General features: G+C 43.0%; 1 protein-coding gene across 1 annotated transcript in view; it reads left to right on the plus strand.

Moving 5' to 3' along the window:
• Positions 1–19924, plus strand: part of GABBR1 (gamma-aminobutyric acid type B receptor subunit 1) — a 45567-nt gene extending 25643 nt beyond the window's left edge. The window contains exons 9-18 of the mRNA XM_081320082.1: positions 1816–1893; positions 3050–3200; positions 4062–4194; positions 9548–9664; positions 11003–11110; positions 14313–14406; positions 15197–15324; positions 16481–16609; positions 17065–17208; positions 18039–19924. Coding sequence (XP_081176208.1) covers positions 1816–1893; positions 3050–3200; positions 4062–4194; positions 9548–9664; positions 11003–11110; positions 14313–14406; positions 15197–15324; positions 16481–16609; positions 17065–17208; positions 18039–18284 — 1328 coding nt within the window. The 3' untranslated portion in view covers positions 18285–19924. The remainder of the gene's footprint in view (positions 1–1815; positions 1894–3049; positions 3201–4061; positions 4195–9547; positions 9665–11002; positions 11111–14312; positions 14407–15196; positions 15325–16480; positions 16610–17064; positions 17209–18038) is intronic.
• Positions 19925–20791: the final 867 nt, after the last annotated feature.

Genomic DNA, 20791 nt, shown 5'->3' on the forward strand with positions numbered 1-20791 from the left:
CAGGGCATATATAAAAATACAAATTACAAAAATTAAAAGAGAATTAAACACGAGCCCAAACTAAAAACAATAGAAAAATGTAAAAAATCCCCAATAAAAAACCCCAACGCATCCCCCATCAGGCCAGGCCGGGCTGTTCAAACAGGTAGGTTTTCAAGTCGCGTCGGAAGGAGCGAAGGTCAGGTGCCATCCGGAGCTCAACCAGCAGCTGATTCCATAAAGCCGGGGCGCCCACAGAGAAAGCCCTCCCCCTGGGGGCCACCAGCCGACATTCTCTGACCGGTGGCACCCTGAGGAGGCCCTCTCTGTGGGAATGCACAGGGCGGAGGGAAGCTGACACCGGCAGCAGGTAGTCCCCGAGGTACTCCGCACCCATGCCATGTAGGGCTTTAAAAACCATTACCAAAACCTTGAACCTCACCCGGAAGACAACTGGCAGCCAATGCAGCTCGCGGAGCAAAGGTGTAACATGGGAGTACCGGGAGACTCCCAAGACAACTCTCGCGGCCGCATTCTGTACCAGCTGGAGCCTCCAAGTGGTCTTCAAGGGAAGCCCCATGTAGAGAGCGTTGCAGTAGTCCAGACGAGAGGTCACGAGCGCATGAGTGACTGTACACAGGGCATCCCGGTCTAGATAAGGCCGCAACTGGCGCACCAGGCGAACCTGGGCGAAAGCCCCCCTAGTCACAGCCACTATATGATCTTCCAAAGTGAGCCGTGAATCTAGGAGGACTTCCAAGTTGCGAGCCCTATCTACGGGGGGTAAAAACTCACCCCCCATAGAAAGAAGTGGAATATTCTGAATATCCCAGCTGTGCAGCTAACTTAACCAGCTGTGTAGCTAACTTAACTACAGTGATTCACTGAACAACTGTGACAAGAAAGGTCGTAAAATGGGGCAAAACTCACTTAACAAATTCCTCACTTAACAACAGAAATTTTGGGCTCATTTGTGGTTGTAAATTGAGGCCTGTACCGTGTGGGAACCATGCAGTGTTACAGTTTGCCTTTTAATTTGCAGGATTCATTTTGCTCCTCCCCCCCTTCCTTTGCTATTAATTGGGTGTGTGCCAATAACCCTGCGGTATAATTTATGTCACCGGGGGTTTACCTTTCCCCTTTATTCAGAGTGATGGGGAAATGTTTTTTTCTCTGTGTTCTTCATACATGCACTTTTGCACAACTCTATAGAAATCCTTCCCTTCGAATAAATAGACACAATACACACACATACACACACACACACCTGAAATTGGACTTCTGCTGCAACACAGCTGTACATCCTGTTTAGAGGATTTTGTGGAGAAACGGCAAAGTCAGATGTGTGTCATTACCTTCCAGGAAATTATTGCTCTTACGATCATGTTCTCTCCCCATTACTTTTTTTTGAGATTGCAGCTCGTAGAAATATACTGCTTAGAAGATGCTCTAAAACAAAGGCTTGCATTTAACAGTTACCATAGATGGTGAATCAAACAACTGTGCTTGGGAGCAATGCCATCTCTTGCCATGTTACACAAAGCTGTATAATATCCCCACCGAGGGCAAGGAATTATTCAACATTACAATGATCAGCGCCTCACAATAAATACTGTATAATTATGTAGAAATGTTCCATTCAACATAATTATATAGGATTTATTTTAGCGTGTTTCCTTTTATAAAAGGCAATCAGGTGTGGCTATGCTCTTGCTATTTTTTAAAAGATTCAGTTCCGGCATTCTGGCAGTTTAAAAACTGGTCCAATAGTCTTATCTTTCCGTAAATCCATTACTTGATTCTTCTATTGTCTAGAATTCTTCTCTCTGTCAACAGATGGTGTCTACAAGAAGATTGGCTATTATGACAGCACTAAGGATAACCTCTCCTGGTATAGCAATGACAAGTGGATTGGTAAGAGACTGAAAGATGTTCATTGTGAGTAGGAGTGTGCGAAATGTTTTGAGCTCAAAGTGTTTTAAGTGTTCTGAGCTTAAAATAAAATAATATTGCTTTGTTCCAAACGTCAAACAAAATCATTTCGAGCAATGGCGTTTTGACTATTTTGGATATAAGTAAGCACTGAAATACTGTTTCCAACTGAAGCTGGCGATTTCAAGTGTTCCAAGATCAAAACAAAGCTGTACATTCCAACAGTTTAATTCTGAGGTCAGGAATTGAGACAAAATCCTGAAATTGCTTCATGTTTTGTGCTGCTGTAACACACAGCCAAGTGATCATTTCAACAGAACATCTCAAGTAAATCAGTATAAGACACTTTCGGTTACTTAAAGATACAACTCAGTTCTTTCCAGTTTACCTGAGGCTATTTAACAAGTGAGTCAGAATCACTCTAATAGTGAAATTGTAGGGTGAGGAACTTAACAGGTATTTTATTTATTTATTTATTTTATTATATTTGTATACCGCCCTTCTCCCGAAGGACTCAGGGCGGTGAACAGGGCAATACATGTTAAAAAACAAGAATACAAAAGTTAAAAAAGATTAAACAAGATGCCCAAAAACTATAACAATAAGTTAAGTTAAAATACATAAAAAACAATAAAACCCAAACCCATCACCCATCAGGCCAGGCCGGCTTGTTCGAACAGGTAAGTCTTTAGATCGCGCCGGAAGGAGCAAAGGTCGGGCGCCATCCGGAGCTCAACCGGAAGATGGTTCCATAAATCCGGCACGCCCACAGAGAACGCCCTCCCCCTGGGGGCCACCAGTCGACATTCTTTGACCGGTGGCACCCTGAGGAGGCCCTCTCTGTGGGAGCGCACTGGGCGGAGGGAAGTTGATGCCGGCCGCAGGTGCTCCCTGAGGTATTCCGGACCCATGCCATGAAGGGCTTTGTAGGTCATTACCAGCACCTTGAATCTCACCCGGAAGACAACTGGAAGCCAATGCAGCTCGCGGAGCAGGGGTGTAACATGGGAGTATCGGGAGACTCCCAACACAACTCTCGCGGCTGCATTCTGTACCAGTTGGAGCCTCCGAGTGGTCCTCAAGGGTGAAAAAGCCTGTGATGTGAATTCCTTTCTTCTTCCCATATCTTCCATTGCAGGTGGTGTCCCACCAGCAGATTATACAAAGGTCATCATCACCTTCCGGTACCTTTCCCAGAAGCTCTTCATTTCTGTTTCGGTGCTCTCAAGTTTGGGTATCTTGTTGGCCATCATTTGCTTGGCCTTCAACATCTACAATGGGCATGTCAGGTGGGTGGTACTTTATTTATTTATTAATTTTATATGCTGCTCATCTCACTGACAAGTGATTCTACTTAATACATCCAGCTTCTTCTGCTGAGTGAAGGCATACTTTGCATTCAAAGTCCCATTCCCAATATATCCAGAACAACTTCTGGATTTTGAAACTCTGGAGCACAATTTGCCAATCAGGACAGATCAAGTGTTAGGGACCTGTAGCAATCTAGATACTGTCACATTGTAATGCTTATGGTTCCCCAATCTGACAACCTCCAGTTATATTAGGATTTCAATTCCCAGAATCCCCCGCCAGCACAAGTTGAGTATCTGAACAAAGGTACCATGTTAGAGTCAACTGAAATGGAATATCAAGTCACAGTGAGTTGGCTTCTTAGACGGGCATATTCACCCAAAACAGTCAGAATGGTTAAGCATTTGTTTATTTCACTTAAGCATGGTAAGGCTCCTTTAGGATCCAATTCAATGATTCAAAAACATAAATTAGAATATTTTTTAAAAATCAAATGGAATCTGATTGCTTTTAAAATTGGTTAGTCAAAATGGATATTGTCTAGATCAGGGGTAGGCAACCTTGGCTCTTTTATGACTCGTGGATTTCAACTCCCAGAATTCTTGAGCCAGCATGACTCGGCTTGGAAACCTCTCCCTTTCCCCTCAGCATGGCTGGCTCAGGAATTCTGGGAGTTGAAGTCCACGAGTCATAAAAGAGTCAAGGTTGCCTACCCCTGGTCTAGTTCATTCAGCCGTAATACTTTATTTTGATCTTATAGTAATTTGGAAGCTGGTGGCTCAAACCCTTTGTATTCCAGATTCTGCTTGGACCTTGACACTGCCCTTCTTTTTTTACAGATACATCCAAAACTCACAGCCATATCTCAACAATATGACAGCTGTGGGCTGTGCACTGGCCCAGGCAGCTGTCTTCCCACTTGGGTTGGATGGCCTTCACATCAGCAAAGACCTCTTCCCTTTTGTTTGCCAGGTACATCGTGGCTGCTCTAAAGCTTTAGAGAACATCCTGGTAGTTTAATAGCTAAACAAAGAGCAGGAAACCTGAGGCCTCCACGTGCCACTGAACTACATTTCCCAGCATACTTAACCAACTTACCTAATGGTCAATGATGCTAGGAGCTACAATCCTGTAGTTTCTGGAGAACCACAGTTACCAGACCTGGATTATTCATGCACTCTAGACCAATTTATGACATATATATATATTTTTAATGAAGTCTTCTCTATTTCTAATTCCATTTTAGAATTGAGAACTACCGTGGAAATCAATGGACACAGTTCAGAACTGGAATAGGCAGCATCATAACTACTCCCATATCAGTGCCCCCCAAAGTTGAACAGATACCCTAACTAGGGTTTTCTTTGTGTGAAAATATATATATTTAAGATATTCCTAAATATTTAAATGTGTTAATATGCAGCCGAAAGTATAAATTCCTCTGTCAGTGCTAGATTTTGAGGGAATGGTGTTAGGAAGCTAACCTTTGCTCAACCAGAATTGCGTTTTATAAAGGAAATACTGTATCTGGCCCGACATGCTGTCTTAACAGTGGACAGTACTGTATTGCTGTTGGAAACATTTTATTTTAAACAAAGGTCTCCATCCCACCACATGATAAATAGATAGCAATGTTATTGATTATTAGAGGCAAAAATATTTTTAAATAATATTTATTAAGACATTTTACAAAGATAACAATAGATAGATTCAAAGAAAAATACATAGCAAAGTAAATGGGAAAAGGAAAAAAAGAAAAGAAGATAGAGAAAAAAAATGAAAAACCAGAAAGCATATATATAAAAAAAAATGGCTTTCGATATTCCTCTTGGCCGTTATATGTATGCTCCTAATCAAACCATTCTCCAATTTCATTATAATTCCATTCTTTCTATAATCTATTCTTTCTAAGCATCAAAACCATAAATCACAAGGTCATTTTCTTTCTCAAGCAAAAAATCTATAAGAGATTTCCAGTGATTGATGTGTGTCCATAACGACCTTTCTCTAATCAAAGAAGTCAATTTGTCCATCTCAGCAAGTTCTGTCAATTTTGCCAACTATTCTTCCCTGGTGGATAATGCAGACTCTTTCCATCTTTGTGCATATAATAATCATGCTACAGTAATCACACATTGAAATAATCTTCCATGGTTCTTTTCTAACCGTTTATCCATCTATCCTAACAAGAAAAATTCTGGCTTCAATTGAATATTAATCTTTAAAACCTTCTGCATCAAGGTATGCATGTGAATCCTATTTTTTTTAAACATTTTTAGATGTCTACCAAGCAAGTCCATTCCTGTTGGTCATATTTCAACACATATTTGAATTGCCTTTATACATTCTAGATATTTTTTCTGCCATCATTGTGCTGAGATCCTCAGAGGTGTTTTGGGGCTCAGTCTGGAGTTATATCTATTCCAGACATGTCAAACACAAGGCCCGGGGGCCATATCCGGCCCGTGGTTTCATGCGGCTTGCGAAGCCATCCTGGAAACAGTGAGGGAACGGCCCCCACTGCCTTGGCCCTGGCCCAGAGACCCTCCTTCTGCCAGAGACCCTCAGATCTGTCCCACTCCTGCCCAGGCCCCCATAGGCACCCTTGATGCGAACGATGTAGAGCTGGCCACGCCCACCCAGTAGGCCATACACACTCTAGCCACGCCCACCCAGTAGGCCACGCCCACCCTGGCCATACCCACCCGGCCCCCTGAGGGCAACCGCAATGCTGATGCGGACCTCAATGAAATTGAGTTTGACACCCCTGAATACTTTCAAAATGGCATATCTAATAAAATTTCAACAAAACTTTATACATTTTAGCAATTTATTTATTTATTTATTTATTAATTTAATTTGTATACCGCCCTTCTCCCTAGGGACTCAGGGCGGTGAACAGGGCAATACATAAAAACTAGATACAAAAATTAAAATTATTAAAACATGATTAAACAATGCCCATAAATTAATACAAATTTAAAATTAAAGTCATTTCCCACCCCGTCCCATCAGGCCAGGCCAGCTTGTTTAAAGAGGTAAGTTTTAAGATCTTCACCACTGGTACACAATTAATTTCAAATTCTGTCTGACCTTGCCCTATATCATAAGTCTTTTTATCCATTTTAAATCTTCCTGATAAGTGTAAATGGGAAAACCGTTGACATGATGACTATTTCTCTGTCATCAATTGCTCTCTTGATTTGATTTTTTTTATTCCCCTTGGTGATTTTTCAATAATTCCTTTACTGTAATCATTTGTCTTTGTCTGCTGCTTCTCTTCTATAAAAATGCTTTTTGTGCTGAGATCCCCAGAGGTGTTTTTTGGGGCTCAGTCTGGAGTTATATCTATTCCACGCTTTCAAAATGGCACTTCTAATAAAATAGCTTTTAAGATCCACATTAACTTTATGATATCAAAATACCATAAATGTACTGCAAAATACAATTTCAGGTCAGGTTAACCCAATCTTCCTCTGCCCTTTACATCTTATAACTCTTTATATTTAACTTGTATTTTTTCCCTTGCAATACAAATTTACACTTAATGAGAAGGAAGTACTCACTGGAGAAGAGCCTCATGCTGGGAAAGGTTGAGGGCAAGAGAAGAAGGGGACGACAGAGAATGAGGTGGCTGGATGGAGTCACTGAAGCAGTAGGCCTGAGCCTAAACGGACTCCAGAAGATGGCAGAGGACAGGAAGGCCTGGAGGAACGTTGTCCATGGGGTCGCGATGGGTCGGACACGACTTCGCAACCAACAACAACAACAAAAAAATTTAATATATCTTTTTACCATTGCTTGAATAGTACATAAGTTCTTAAAACATCACTCTGGGCAAAACATTTTTATGAAATAAATTCTCCCTAATAGTGACAGTTTTAATTTCTTCCATCTTAACATGTCCTTTTTAATTTCATTCCATATCTAAAATAATAATTTCAAAATAATATGATTCATATTATAATTTGATTCATATTCATCATCATAATACCCAAGTAATTACTTTTTAAAAAATCTTAAACCAGCTTTCTCCATCAGTTCTATTAGATCTTCTGTTTCCATATTTTTGTAGGCATCTTTGTCTTTCAACTATTAATCTTAAAACCTGCTAGCATACCAAAGACCTTTAATTTTCCCATTAATGTTTCAACTCCATCTAGTAGAGCTTCCAAAACTAACACCAGTCATCTGCAAAAGGCTTAACTTATAAGTTACTTTTTTAATCTTATTCTAGTGATTCGTGTTATGTCTATTCAGTAAAACAAGACGAGACAGTAGGCATCTTTGACTTTTTTTGAATCTCACAGAGTTTTATTAGTTATCTATTAAAACTCATTTGTGCTTTCCATGAAGTGTAAATTGATCTTACCTATTTAATAAAATTATCTCCAAATTCATATGCTCTAGAACTCTAAATAAGAAAATCCAGTTCAAAATGTCGGTGCATCTAAGATCAGTGCAGAACTGTTTTTCATTCTGTTGCTCCAAAATAACCAAAACATTTCTAATATTATCTTGTAATTTTAGGTCAAAACACACGAATAAAGTCCTATAACATTAAGGCAGAACAAAATCTGATTGGCTACTGATTCTTGAAATACCTTGTGCTGTTGATCTCTACTGGGTAAATAGTAGATTAAAGTCTTTGCCCTGTAGAAGTTTTGTGACACAAAAACAGATGAAAAGGTTTGCCACAACCTTCAGTGGAAACTCTGGCATTTAGCTGGCACAGTTGGCAGCTTGTGGAACTTACCAAAATTCATTAAAAGTGTTGTGTTTTTTTGAAAGACTATTGAATGCTAGTCTCATAATCTCAGTTTTATGTAAACCCAAGGATGTTTTCAGATTGTTGTGCACGAATATCACAACATCCCACAATTTGGGAAAAATCTTTAATAGGCAGCACAGCACAATCTCAATCATAGCATTTCTAACCTGCAATATTGCAATGAAGAAACAGCTGAATTGGGTTGTTTTTTTAATTAATCCCATTTATATCCCGCCCTTCTCCGAAGACTCAGGGCGGCTTACAATCTAAGAAGCACAAACCAATGTGCTTAGCAATAGCCTTCATTCTATGTATATGCCTGCTTGTTAGGGCTTTCACACACACCCCCAAGCGGCATTATTACAAAGTCAGCTTAATTGCCCCCAACAATCTGGGTCCTCATTTTACCTACCTCGGAAGGATGGAAGGCTGAGTCAACCTTGAGCCTGGTGGGACTCGAACCTGCACTAATTGCAGGCAGCTGGTGTTACTTAAGGAGGCATTAGCCCACTGCTCCACCAAGGTTGCCAGTTGTTGTTGTTAGCTGCGAAGTCGTGTCCGACTCATCGCGACCCTATGGACAACATTCCTCCAGGCCTTCCTGTCTTCTACCATCTTCTGGAGTCCATTTAAGCTCACGCCTACTGCTTCAGTGACTCCATCCAGCCACCTCATTCTCTGTCGGGGTTGCCAGTAGAAGGGCTATTTTTATATATATTTTTAAACCTTGACATCATTTAGGTGGCCTCAGTTCTGAAATAACAGAATTACCGAGTCGGAAAGGACCTTGGAGGTCTTCTAGTCCAACCCCTTCCTCAAGCAGAAGACCCTTTATCATTTCAGACAAGAGGCTGTCCAGTCTGGCACCATGACTTTTGGGAGGCAAGCCATTTAATAAGATTTAATGCTTAATAACATTTTTCAAATGAGAGAGAGAATTCAGGTGGTTCTCCGTCTCTATCTCCAGGTAGTCCTTGACTTAGGACCACCATTGAGAATTGAGCCCCAAATTTCTGTTGCTAAGCAAGACAGTTGTTAAGTGAATTTTGCCCCGTTTCATGACTTTTCTTGCCACAGCTGTTAAGTGAATCACTGCAGTTGTTAAATTAGTAACATGGTTGTTGAATGAATCTGGATTCCCTGTTGACTTTGCTCGTCGGAAAGTCTCAAAAGGTGAGCCCATGACGCTGGGGCACTGCTACCATTGTAAATATGAGTCAGTTGCCAAGCAATGGTCTTGAGTGTGAAAAACTGTCACAAGTCACTTTTTTCAGTGTCGTTGTAACTTCAAATGGTCACTAGTTGAACTGTTGTAAGTTGAGAATTACCTGTAGTGTTAGAAAATTCACCGTCTCTCCGTGGTAGGCTATAGATAACTCTCGGGAAAGTCCCAGCTTCTCTTGGTTGATTGAGAGCTTTCAGGAAGTTCTGACATTCTTTTGTGATGAGATATTCTAAACGAAGGTATTGACTTAATATGGATTTTAGAACTAGACAAATCTGATAGTAAATAGTTCTGCTTTCTTACTATTCTTTCCCCTACCCCACTTCCAGGCTCGGCTGTGGCTCTTGGGTTTGGGTTTTAGCCTTGGCTACGGCAGCATGTTCACCAAAATCTGGTGGGTACATACCGTCTTCACCAAAAAGGAAGAGAAAAAAGAACGACGGAAGGTCTGTGTTTTGTCTTGTTATCACTCTGGGCTAAATCGTTCAAACGAAGCGAGTAGTACCGAGAAAGCATTTGGATGTACCTTATATTTCCTTTGAACGCTATTATTCTTGGAAACAATTCAGAATTGGCTTGAGGCCACACCAAGACGGAATTGGCAATATTTGCTCAAAAGTTGCAAGGGTGTTCATCGTTTTTCTATTCCACAGGAATTTAATCTTGAAATCACACCACACCCTTGTTCCACTAAAATAATTGTTGATAGAGATTAGAGTTCCCTACTCTGCCAGATACTTTTATCTTTTCTATCTGGTGGGTGTGTCCTTAGGGTTTGACACAGAAGTTCATAAATCTTAGCAAAACCCAGATCTAACCCAGTGTATTTACATCTGAGTTTTGCTACAGTTTACGACTGGCTGCCGATTTGGAGGGGAGCACACCGTTTTCAGGGTGGGAGGATCAGTAAATTTGATCTTACAACCATACTAAAGAAAAGGCGTAATAAATAAATTGTCAGTGTTCCTTAGCCGCGTTCCTTGCTTTCTTCCTCTGTGTGTGTGCGCCCTTAGCCTCTTGTTGAAACTCTGCTGAACTTTGCTGTTTTGTTTTGATTTATTGCTTTACAGTGTTGTTTTCTTACATTTATGTTGATAAGTTTCCCAAGGAACTGTCACTGCAGGAACAGAACTTAAATTCATAGGCACGTTTAGAAGGCTGCTTCATATTAAATCAGACCATTGAACCATCCAGTCTGATATTGTTGTGACTGGAATAAGTTTCTCCAGTCCTCTCTGGATACAAAACAGGAATTTGTGTGTGTGTGTGGGGGGGGGGAATGTATTTGCACACAACTTGTCTCCCAGAACATCTTTGTGTTGTCTTATTTATTACTTTAAGCCCACTTTTTCCACTAAACTTTTGACACAAGGTCTTGGGTTTCCCACACTTTCTCAACTTTCCTCAGCCTGATGCCTTCCAGGTAACATTCACTTCAATTCCCAGGCTTATGAGAGTCTGAAGACCAACCACGAAGGCACCAGCTCGGGGAAAACTGTTGTTCCCATAATCAGAAAAATGAAACATGTGAAATAGGTGTGTATTGTTTCCATAGTACCCAATAATACACGATAAAGACATTGGGTAAACAATTATTATTATTATTATTATTATTATTATTATTATTATTATTATTATTATAGTTGACTAGATGGATCTATGGTCTGAATCCCCAGGCAGCTAGAATACGTGGTCTCCAGTATCCGTGAAATTTCATATATTCTATTCCATTCCTTTGAGTGGGTTTAGCCTCCAGTTCTCTCTCTCCTTTTTCCCCCCCGCAGACTTTGGAAACCTGGAAACTCTATGCCACTGTTGGATTGCTGGTTGGGCTTGATTTTGTCATCTTGGCTATCTGGCAAATAGTTAACCCACTGAAACGCACAACAGAGGTAACATACTAAGGTGGCATCATTTTAAAACAAGCTATGGGTTCAGGGGTTCCAGTTTGTTGAAACGGCTGTTGGTTCTGTTAGTACTAAGATGTATGAAACAACAATTTTTAAAAAATTCCACGGAGCGTACAAAACTGCCTTTCTATCATTAGCCCACAAAGTTGTAGCGAGTTAAAGAGGCAAAAATTATGTTAGCCTGAACCAGAAAGTCTTGCCTTTTCAGCAATGAAGTATTGCTTTATCAAACATGCTTACCTACTCTTATATTAAAAGCCTCTTCAAGAGAAGATTCCACATTCCTATTAGATCCATGAGGGGGGCCTTGTGGCCTCCCAGTTGTTGTTATTTGTAATAGCCCTCATCACAGGCCGTAGTTCCTGCAAGGTGTCATTCAGGAACCACAGAGAGGACTACTAGTCCCATGTTACTGGAGATGGTTCTCATTCCATTGACCACTCTTTTTTTTTAACAGAAAAAGCCAACAGTTGCAGTCAAGCTTAACAGCGCTAAATTTGAAGCCAGGAAATTGAGAATTCTTTATTGCTGCCTTAGGCATGGAATAAAGTGAGTGACTTTGGATCAGTCACTTTTTCTCTGCCCTAGGAAGAAGGCGATTGGCAAATCTCCTCTAAACATTTTGGCAAGAAAACTGCATAGATTTGTCCATATAGTCACCAGGAGTCAGGGTTGGCTCGGTGGACCGTAACTAAAACAAGTGTTTGTCCCAGGGTATTGTAGAAAAGTCTGCATCTCTTGGATGCCTGTCTCACTATTTCTCCTCTGTGGCCCAGTTCCCCTGCTTCTTCCCTGATGCCATTGCCCCCATAATCTCCCATATATTTACTTCCTCATGTTTTTGAGTCTCTCTTCCCCCCCTCCCAATAATGTGTGCTGGCTGCATTCACGTCATATACTTGCCTTAATCATGGTTTAACCCAGGGGTAGGCAACCTCGGCTCTTTTATGACTCATGGACTTCAACTCCCAGAATTCCTGAGCCAGCTTGGTCCATGAGTCCATGAGTCATAAAAGAGCCGAGGTTGCCTACCCCTGGGTTAACCAATTCATTCAGTTTTTGGAATTTTGTGCAGCAATACTTACTGGCCCAGCCAACAGAGACAGTTGTAAGCAGAGGTGACTTCTGTAAGCTCACCTTAAACCTCTGAGTCTTGAGTTTTACAAGCTGCTGCTAATTACTGACCTTTACAGCATATCTGCAGTTGTAGATATCATGTGGGAGATGATGGGATTGACCCTTCCCTGGGCTCAGCCTGGTCAGCTCCCACCTCTCACCTGTTTGGTATGTCCCTGCAGTTTCTTCTCCTCTTCCCTATAACAACCTATTGAGAAGATTGTTTTTCCCCCTTATTGCTTTCCTCTCCATTCTTGGCAGTTTTGTTCATATCTTAATTGAATGGTGACTCCCAGTGTGAGTTGGGATATATCTAAAGACCTATCACAGGGTCAGTTCCTTCTCTGGCTGAATGTTCTGGGAAGGGGCTAAAACTTCAGTGTTCCTTCCCCCTGACCTAATAGTATATCACAAGAAGAGATGCAAATGACAAAATGATCATTGTGAAATATGAATGCAAGCTCTGCTCTTTTGTACATTCATCATGATATTGCGTGCAGATATGTAAGGGACAGACGTTTGCAGTGTGATGTCACAACACCCATTTCCTCATGTTGATGAAACCATCCAATTTCACAGGTGCCTTTGCATCACACCTGCAGAGAGCCTGGATTCTATACAGCAAGCCATATATTTCTATAAAACCAACTTATTAGAAAATTCCTTTTTTCCTAACTGTACATGAAAGCTGGTGCCCTATAATTTTGAACTTGAAGCTACCCCAGTTACGTATAAAGCAAGATATGTAAAGATATGCAGTTTAAGATATAAAAGGTACATGCGTGTGTGTGAGAGAGAAAATGTTGCTAAACTTTCTTTCCGAATTTTACTTAGGATTATTTTTCAGCTGGGCTCTGGTTATTAATTAAGAAACTTAAAAGCAGAGCAAGGAAAATGGCCACAAAAACCATCCATGCGTCCTTTTTGCACTTTAAATGCACCACTAGGAGACCTGCTGGCGCAGTGGTTAGAGTGCAGTATTGCAGGCAAACTCTGCCCACAACCTGGAGCTTGATCTTGAGGGGGCTCAAGGGTGCCTCAGCCTTCCATCCTTCCGAGGTCGGTAAAATGAGGAGCCAGATTGATGGGGGCAATAGGCAAATAAGGTTTACTGTAGGAGATGACTAGGCTGAGCCCAAGGGATGGATCAAATGCGTCATTAGTCTTGAGTCACTTGGCGCCCACAAGAGACCTAAGTCCAACCCACCTTGAATTCCATAGACTCTTATCTACCGTCAATTTGCTTTGACAGTTAATAGTACTGATTCTTGTAGAGCAGAGGTCCCCAACCTTTTGGGCACCAGGGACCAGTAACATGAAGAGAGGTTTTTCTGCAGACCGGAGGGGGCGTGGTTTTGTGTGCTGCCTGCATCCCGCGGATGGGGCTTTGCTTGTTTGTGTGGACCAGTTGCTGCATGCCGCGGCCCGGTACTGGTCCACGAACTGGGGGCTGGGCACCCCTGTTGTAGAGAGCTTAAGCTTGCAATAAACTTTTATATTTATCCGAACTGTCTGGACTCCTGATTTCCCGTGCTTGATATTACGTTGTCAACTGCCCAGAGAGTACTGTAAAGTAGTATGGGGTGGTATGTAAGGCTAAATGCTATTGCTGTTGTTAAATGACAGTTTCACCCTCTTCCGTACCCTTCTTTAGAAAAGAGAATATCAGGATTGAACTGTGGAGTCCTGATGCTCTCTAAGCTTGGTTGTTTTCTTGCAGGTGTTTTATTACCCAGCCAGGTAACGTCATCAGTGCTAGAAGGAAGTGGGGTTTGCTCTCTTTTTATATGCAATTGCTTGCCCTGCCAGTATGGCTGAGGGGTGTGTGATTTACTCCTTGGTGTTTCCTTGATTAGGGTATTCCTTTATATATGCTTCTTTATATTCTTCTACATACTGTATGTGCTTGAGACAGGTATATATATCTATAATCATCTTGGCCCTTATAGTGCTGCCTTAAGAAAGGGTTAACAGCATACCTTGCCTTATTCAGTTTAATATCTGTTTTGGCTCTTCTGCTTCCGATGTCTTAATCCTGTCTCCCCACCCCCCACCCCCCACCCCCAAGGAATTTACCAAAGAGGAGCCGAAAAGTGACATCGACGTGCTGATCCTACCCAAATTGGAGCACTGCAGTTCAGAAAAGATGAACACTTGGCTGGGTGAGCCTCTCCTGGAGAAGAAGCGGGTTTGTCCCAAATCCACTTCCGCTCATCTCGAGGTTTCGGTCTCCTTTCTTTTCCTTGGCTAGCTCTGTAACCCTGCCCAGTCTTGCCTTAGTTTAGAAGTGGACAACTTGGTCACTTTCCTGCCTTCTGGACTGACGCATGGTGTCCCGAATATTTTTTTGGTTTCTTGTCTACTGCCCAGTCCCCCCAGGTGTGCCTTCTGCATATGTGTATTTTACCATTCAAAAAAAAACAACGGATTGTTTTGGGAAACTGGGGAGGAAATGCTTGAGGGCTGAAAAAAATCAATGTAGGGGATAAGGATGGACATAGATTGGGACTGAGTGGGATCCTGGAGACAGCCAGGTGGCTCCCTCCATAATCCTGGGCATAAATGCTTTTTTGCACTGTTTTGAAGCTGATTAGACAAGCCTTCTTCCTCCATCTGGTACTTCCACTACAATGACCAGCAATTAGGCTACCTGGAAGATTGGGGAGATTTAATCCTTAGAAGAGGGGGGAGGCCGGTTTAAAGTCCTGTTAAAATCTGTGTTTTTAAAAATTTGTCTTTGATTCTCGCTTTATTACTATGTGGGGGGTTTTTTTCTTATAAGCTTCCTTGAATGTTTCATAAAAGAAATGAGCTACCTACTACCCAAAGAGTTAATAAGGGAGGCAGAATCTACTGCTACCCACCCTTCCTAGGGTTGTTCCCCCCCTACACCCACCCTTCCATTGGGGTCTCTTCACCTTCCACCACCTTCACATTTCTTCCTCCCCGCAGGTATTTTCTATGGCTTCAAGGGGCTGCTTCTGCTTCTAGGCATCTTCCTGGCCTATGAGACAAAGGGAGTCTCCACAGAGAAGATCAATGACCACCGGGCTGTGGGCATGGCAATCTATAATGTGGCTGTAAGTGGTTTGTTTCAAATGATTGACAGTCATCTCTGCCAATTGAGCTTCTGAGTACAGCAATGTACAAGTAATTGGAAGAGTACTCCGTTTCTCCTCAGTCTAAAGAAAAGGAACGAGGTTTAGGCCAACATTTCTGCCTTAGCAGGGATCAGAATGGGGATTGGGCCACTTCTAACGTGTCATGCAGTCGTCTTGTTTTGGGCTACTTTGCCTCAGTTGGGGTTGCATGTAAGATCTCTTTTTGTAAAGAGGAAGGAAGATGATCCTCACATATATGCCAGCCCTGTTGCCAAGGCAACAAGAGGTAGAACATTTTTTTTAAGTTCAGGATGTCTAGATAATCTTTGGAAGTGGCAGATTCACTGAACTATAAAAATACTTTAAGAGTAGAATAGAGTGGAGAGTGGGGAGGAGCGGAGTAGAGCGGAACAGAACAGAACAGAATAGAATTACTTTATTTGGCCCAGTGTGATTAGACACACAAGGACTTTATCTCCGGTGTACAGACTCTCCGTCTATATGCAAAACAACAAAGTAATAATTATAATAATGATACCAATAAGAGAAGATAGTAAAAAAAAGGTGAGAAGGATAATAATGCAGCCATACTACAAGGGTAATTATACTTTAGTGTATACTTTAGTATATTCACCAAACATATTTAGAATGTATAATTCTACATTTATAGTGTATTTTAGAAGGAGTAGTAGGAGATACAGTCAGACCTGGATGATTCTATTCTACCCAATCTCAATAAAAGCGGTTTTAACCTTCCTGTAGAGTTGATTTCCTGGCGTGGTCTACCCAGTAGGGCTGACACTTTTGGAGGGGAGCTTCTGAACACCTGACTGCAGCTCAGCCAGGAAGCTTTGCTTTGCTGAGCTTTGCTCAGTGATAACCATCTGCTTTCAGAAAGCCAGCCTGTCCTGTTGGATGATGTCTAGGGTATTATCTCTCCTTGGCCATAGGGGCAGGGTGAGCCTTGAAGGCTAGAAGCAAATTTCGTGACAATTCCTACCACGGCTAGAGAATTCCGACGATTGAAGTCCACACGCCTTAGGTTGGTCAAGGTTGTAAAATCCTGCCGTAGGATTTCCTGGGTGTGCTTTCCGGTGTAAGCTCTCTAACTGCCTGCTGCCTCTCCCTTTTGTAGGTGCTGTGTCTTATCACGGCCCCCGTGACCATGATCCTCAGCAGTCAACAGGATGCTGCCTTTGCCTTTGCCTCACTTGCCATCGTCTTCTCCTCTTATATCACACTGGTTGTGCTGTTTGTGCCCAAGGTAAGCACTTCCCCTCTGACATTGCTTAAGTCATTCTTTAGCTCAGGACTGGACAATTAATTTTCCCAAAGGGCCACCTAAAACTGGGACTATTGTGGAGGGCCAAACCAAAAGGGCCGTGAAGGTCCATAGGCACGCATGCACGCACATCTATAAATTGGGGGGGGGGGAAATAGCTGCCTTCAAAATAAAAGCAATGCAGTTGTATTGCATGCATGGTGTCCACTTACATTTGACTTCCAATTTTCGGTGGACTTCACGTGGGCTGGATAGCAACATCCAAAGAGTCAGATGTGGCCCAGAGGCCATAAAATGCCCAGATCTGGTCTAGCCCATCCCAGACCTTCTGGCCTGGGAGCTGAAAAAATTGAGAAGCACATCTGGTCTGCCTGTTCTGGCTATCTTGCGCAGCCTTTTCCTAGCCACGAACTGCAGAAGTGTGGTTCCTGTTTCAGATGCGGCGTCTTATCACCCGGGGAGAATGGCAGTCCGAGCAACAGGACACCATGAAAACTGGCTCCTCCACCAACAACAACGAGGAAGAGAAATCACGGATGTTGGAGAAGGAGAACCGTGAACTGGAGAAGATCATTGCCGAGGTGGGGACTGTATGTATCTGGGGAGGGGCAGTCAGGGAGTGATGATCAGTCCGGTGTCCATTTTCAGTTGTATTTTCCGCACAACTTAATAATGCACAGTAGAGAACTTTCATCGATCCAGACCAAGGGTAGGCAACCTTGGCTCTTTTATGACACGTGGACTTCAACTCCCAGAATTCTTCAGCCAGCATGGCTGGCTCAGGAATTCTGGGAGTTGAAGTCCACGAGTCATAAAAGAGCCAAGGTTGCCTACCCCTGATCCAGACAGATAACCTGCAGGGCAGAGGGCAAAGCATGATGGGAGGTGGCATGGGATTTCTTTCTATGTTTTTGGGTGGAGTTTCCTCAGAATTGTGGGAAGCTCCGTGGTGAGCCTTTTCAGTGATCATTGGTGGAGAATGCAACCCTGGAGGTGCAAATTGGCCACACTTTCTATAAAGACTAAGAATGCGGCGCCACACTGCTTCCTCTTCACGAGCACCTTCCGTACTCTTCTTGGAATATACTACTTGAGCAGCCCACAGAACTGAGTGTAAAACAGCAGGAGAATTGAGCTCTCTTTTGATTGCTGGGCAACCTCCCTGGACTTGAGTTTGGTTCTGGTGGGGTGTTTTTAGGGTGGGGAGGATTACAGCTGCCTCCTTCCTGTGTCCAAATTCTAAAGGAACAAGTTGGGGACAGGTCGCAGAGAAAAACCATTTAGCGTCAATACCAACTTGATGGCACATAATAAAACCTGCGCCAACATCCCTTCCTTCCAGCGGGATACTAGGGGAGGTCTTGCCCCATTGCTTCATAGACCCTCTCCCTCCCTCCCTCCTCCCCGACAGAAAGAAGAGCGTGTCTCGGAGCTCCAGCAGCAGCTGAAAGAACGGCAGCAACTCCGCTCCCGGCGGCGCTCCTCCAACTGCGCGGCTGACAACCATTTCAACAACTCAGCTTCAGCTTCAGCAGCCACCGGCCCCAACCTTTACCAGCCCAGCCTGCCACTTGTCCGTTGCCTGGTGGCTGACCAGGCTGACAAGCTGGGACGCAACAATTGCGACGGGAGCCGTGTCCACCTGCTCTACAAGTGAAGGACCTTGCAGACATCTGGAGAAAGGGAGAGTGTGGGCAGCCGGGGAACGGGCATCTGGTGGGTGGGGACTCTGTACAGCCGGCTGGGAAGGGGTTTTTTTTTTCCCCAAAAGAAAGGGAACGGAATCATAATCCCTAGCCTTTGTAAAATATCTTCGTGTCTGTCCATCTGTTTCCCCTGGAGCCTGGAAATCCACGTGGAAAATCTGCAGACTTACTTTAGAAGTATGGAATCCCAGGGACACCCACATCTACACTCCCCACCCCCCACCCCACAACACACACATTTCACTACTCTTCAAATGTTACTACTTGGGAAGGGAGCAACTGGAAACGTGGCCGTTGTAAAGTCAAACTCTCCGTCTGCGTGCCGTGGGTGCTTGCAAGAAGAATATGAGGGAGCAAGAAGAAATTCAGACTGAAAGGAGCACTGGAAACTGGTGCACTTTTTGCTCCTCTGTAAACTTAACCTAGATACAGATACCAGTAGATACAGCATACAGGGACATCAATTTTTGTGCAGTTGAGTTGTAATGTGGCAATTATGTTGCGTTACTGATAGTCATACCATAGTTCTCAAGCGTCTTCTTTACATTTCCCCCCCCCTTCTTTTTGCTGCAACCTGATCATTTGCAAAAGGGTCTGTTTATTCCAAGCCAGACTGCAGCACAGTCTTCCTGCAGCAGATAGTTGAGTCTTCTAAGCATTTTGGTAATGGGGAAAAAAAGAGTTTCCTGTAACCCCAAAGAGTTCTATGATGTTGGATTGGATTGCACTGATTACGTTTCATTATCAAAAGCACTTAACTTAGTTTCCCGATCCGATTCTGGCGGCCAGTACAAGCAACCGCACAAATGCACAGCCTGGCTGGCTTGGACGACAGCCGTATCGCACATCCATAGCCATGTCACATTTTAACTTCCACCATCATTCCTGTGCAATCATGGGACGTGTGGAGTCCCAGCTGGGCCACATCTACTTAAAGGTGGAGAGTGATGCAGTGATGGAGGTGAAAGTTTAAAGCCAAAGGGAAAATTCAAAAGGTGAAGGTGGAGCCCTTATTCAGAGATACAGGCTTTTGCTAGAGACAGGAGAGGGAACGTAACAGGTGACTTCCTTGTCCAGGTGGTAATTAATTAACCACAAGATACGCCTTGTCAATCCGTAGCAGAGTTCTTTAAGAAAGTAAGCACCGTTCCTTGGATACGAGGGGATGGGCATTGCCTGATGTGGGAATGTTAACTTGGAGTTGTTTCTACGAATATTTCAGTTCTTATTCAGCAGCATCTGCTCATGCTTGAAAAGGTGTCCTTCGTTTGACAATGGGCCGTGGGGAATTTCTAGACCACATTTAATTGCCCTTATTGCCTTCATCTTGGTTGGTCTACACAAGGCATGTACGGCGCTAGAGCTACAGTGGAGATAAGGATTGGCTAGGTGGCTGAGGAACATTAGGGAATTGGGGCCAACAGTCTTGAAGAATGTATGCACCTCTGCATGCAGATCCTCTCCATGCTTTTCCCATTTGGAGCACTTTATTGTCCCAGCAGATATGGAAAGCGGTGGATGCTACCCTAGGATGGCGAGGGAAGCCCAGATGCCTGCCAGACTTTTCCACCAGTATACAGATGTTCTTTAGTAAAATGATACCATATGAAACAAGAGCCTGTGTGTCATCTGTGAACGGTGTGAATGTCTTCAACCTTACGGTGCTGTTCTGCCTCCTGCAACATGAGCCTAACCCAAAGTAACAAGGGATGGAGCAAAGGGGATTCTTCATGAAAGCATTGTTGGTGCCACATACATTTCTCCCTCCATGTGTAGGTAAAACCCATTCATTCTCTTACGAAGGTAGTCCTCAACTTACAACCGTTCATTTGGTGACCTTTTGAAGTTACAACAGCACTGAAAAAGTGACTTATGACCATTTTTCACACTTGCAGCGTCCCCACAGGTCAAGTGATCAGAATTGGAACACTTAGCAACTGGCATGTATTTATGACTGGTTGCAATGTCCCAGGATCATGTGACCCACTTTTGCAACCTTCTGACGACGTCAATGAGAAAGCCTGATTCACTTAATAAACGTGTTACTAACTTAAACTGAAGTGATTTACTTAACAACTGTGCCAGGAAAGGTCATAAAAATGAGTCAAATTCACCTAACTATCTTGCTTAGCAATGGAAATTTGGGGCTCTTTTTTGGTCATAAGGACTACCTATATATAGTAGCCAATGCATGTTACTCCAGAGCATCTTAATCTGGCACCCATCTAAATAATTTGGCTTATAAACCTGGACCAGCTTTGGCTATTAACAATTCTTGAGAATGAGGGACGGGTAGGCCCCTTGGCCCTGAAGGAAGTTCTCTGGGGTCCTCTTATAAGTACGTTCATTAGAAATTAGAGCCTAAAATGAAAAACACAACTGCTGGTGGACTTGTTGATTAAAAGACATAGCCAGTTAGTGCCAACCATAACTAGTTGCTACTGCAGACTTTTAAAAC

The sequence above is a fragment of the Vipera berus genome (genome assembly GCF_964194415.1).
Source record: "Vipera berus genome assembly, chromosome: 2".
In the NCBI taxonomy this organism is placed as follows: Eukaryota; Metazoa; Chordata; class Lepidosauria; order Squamata; family Viperidae; genus Vipera; species Vipera berus.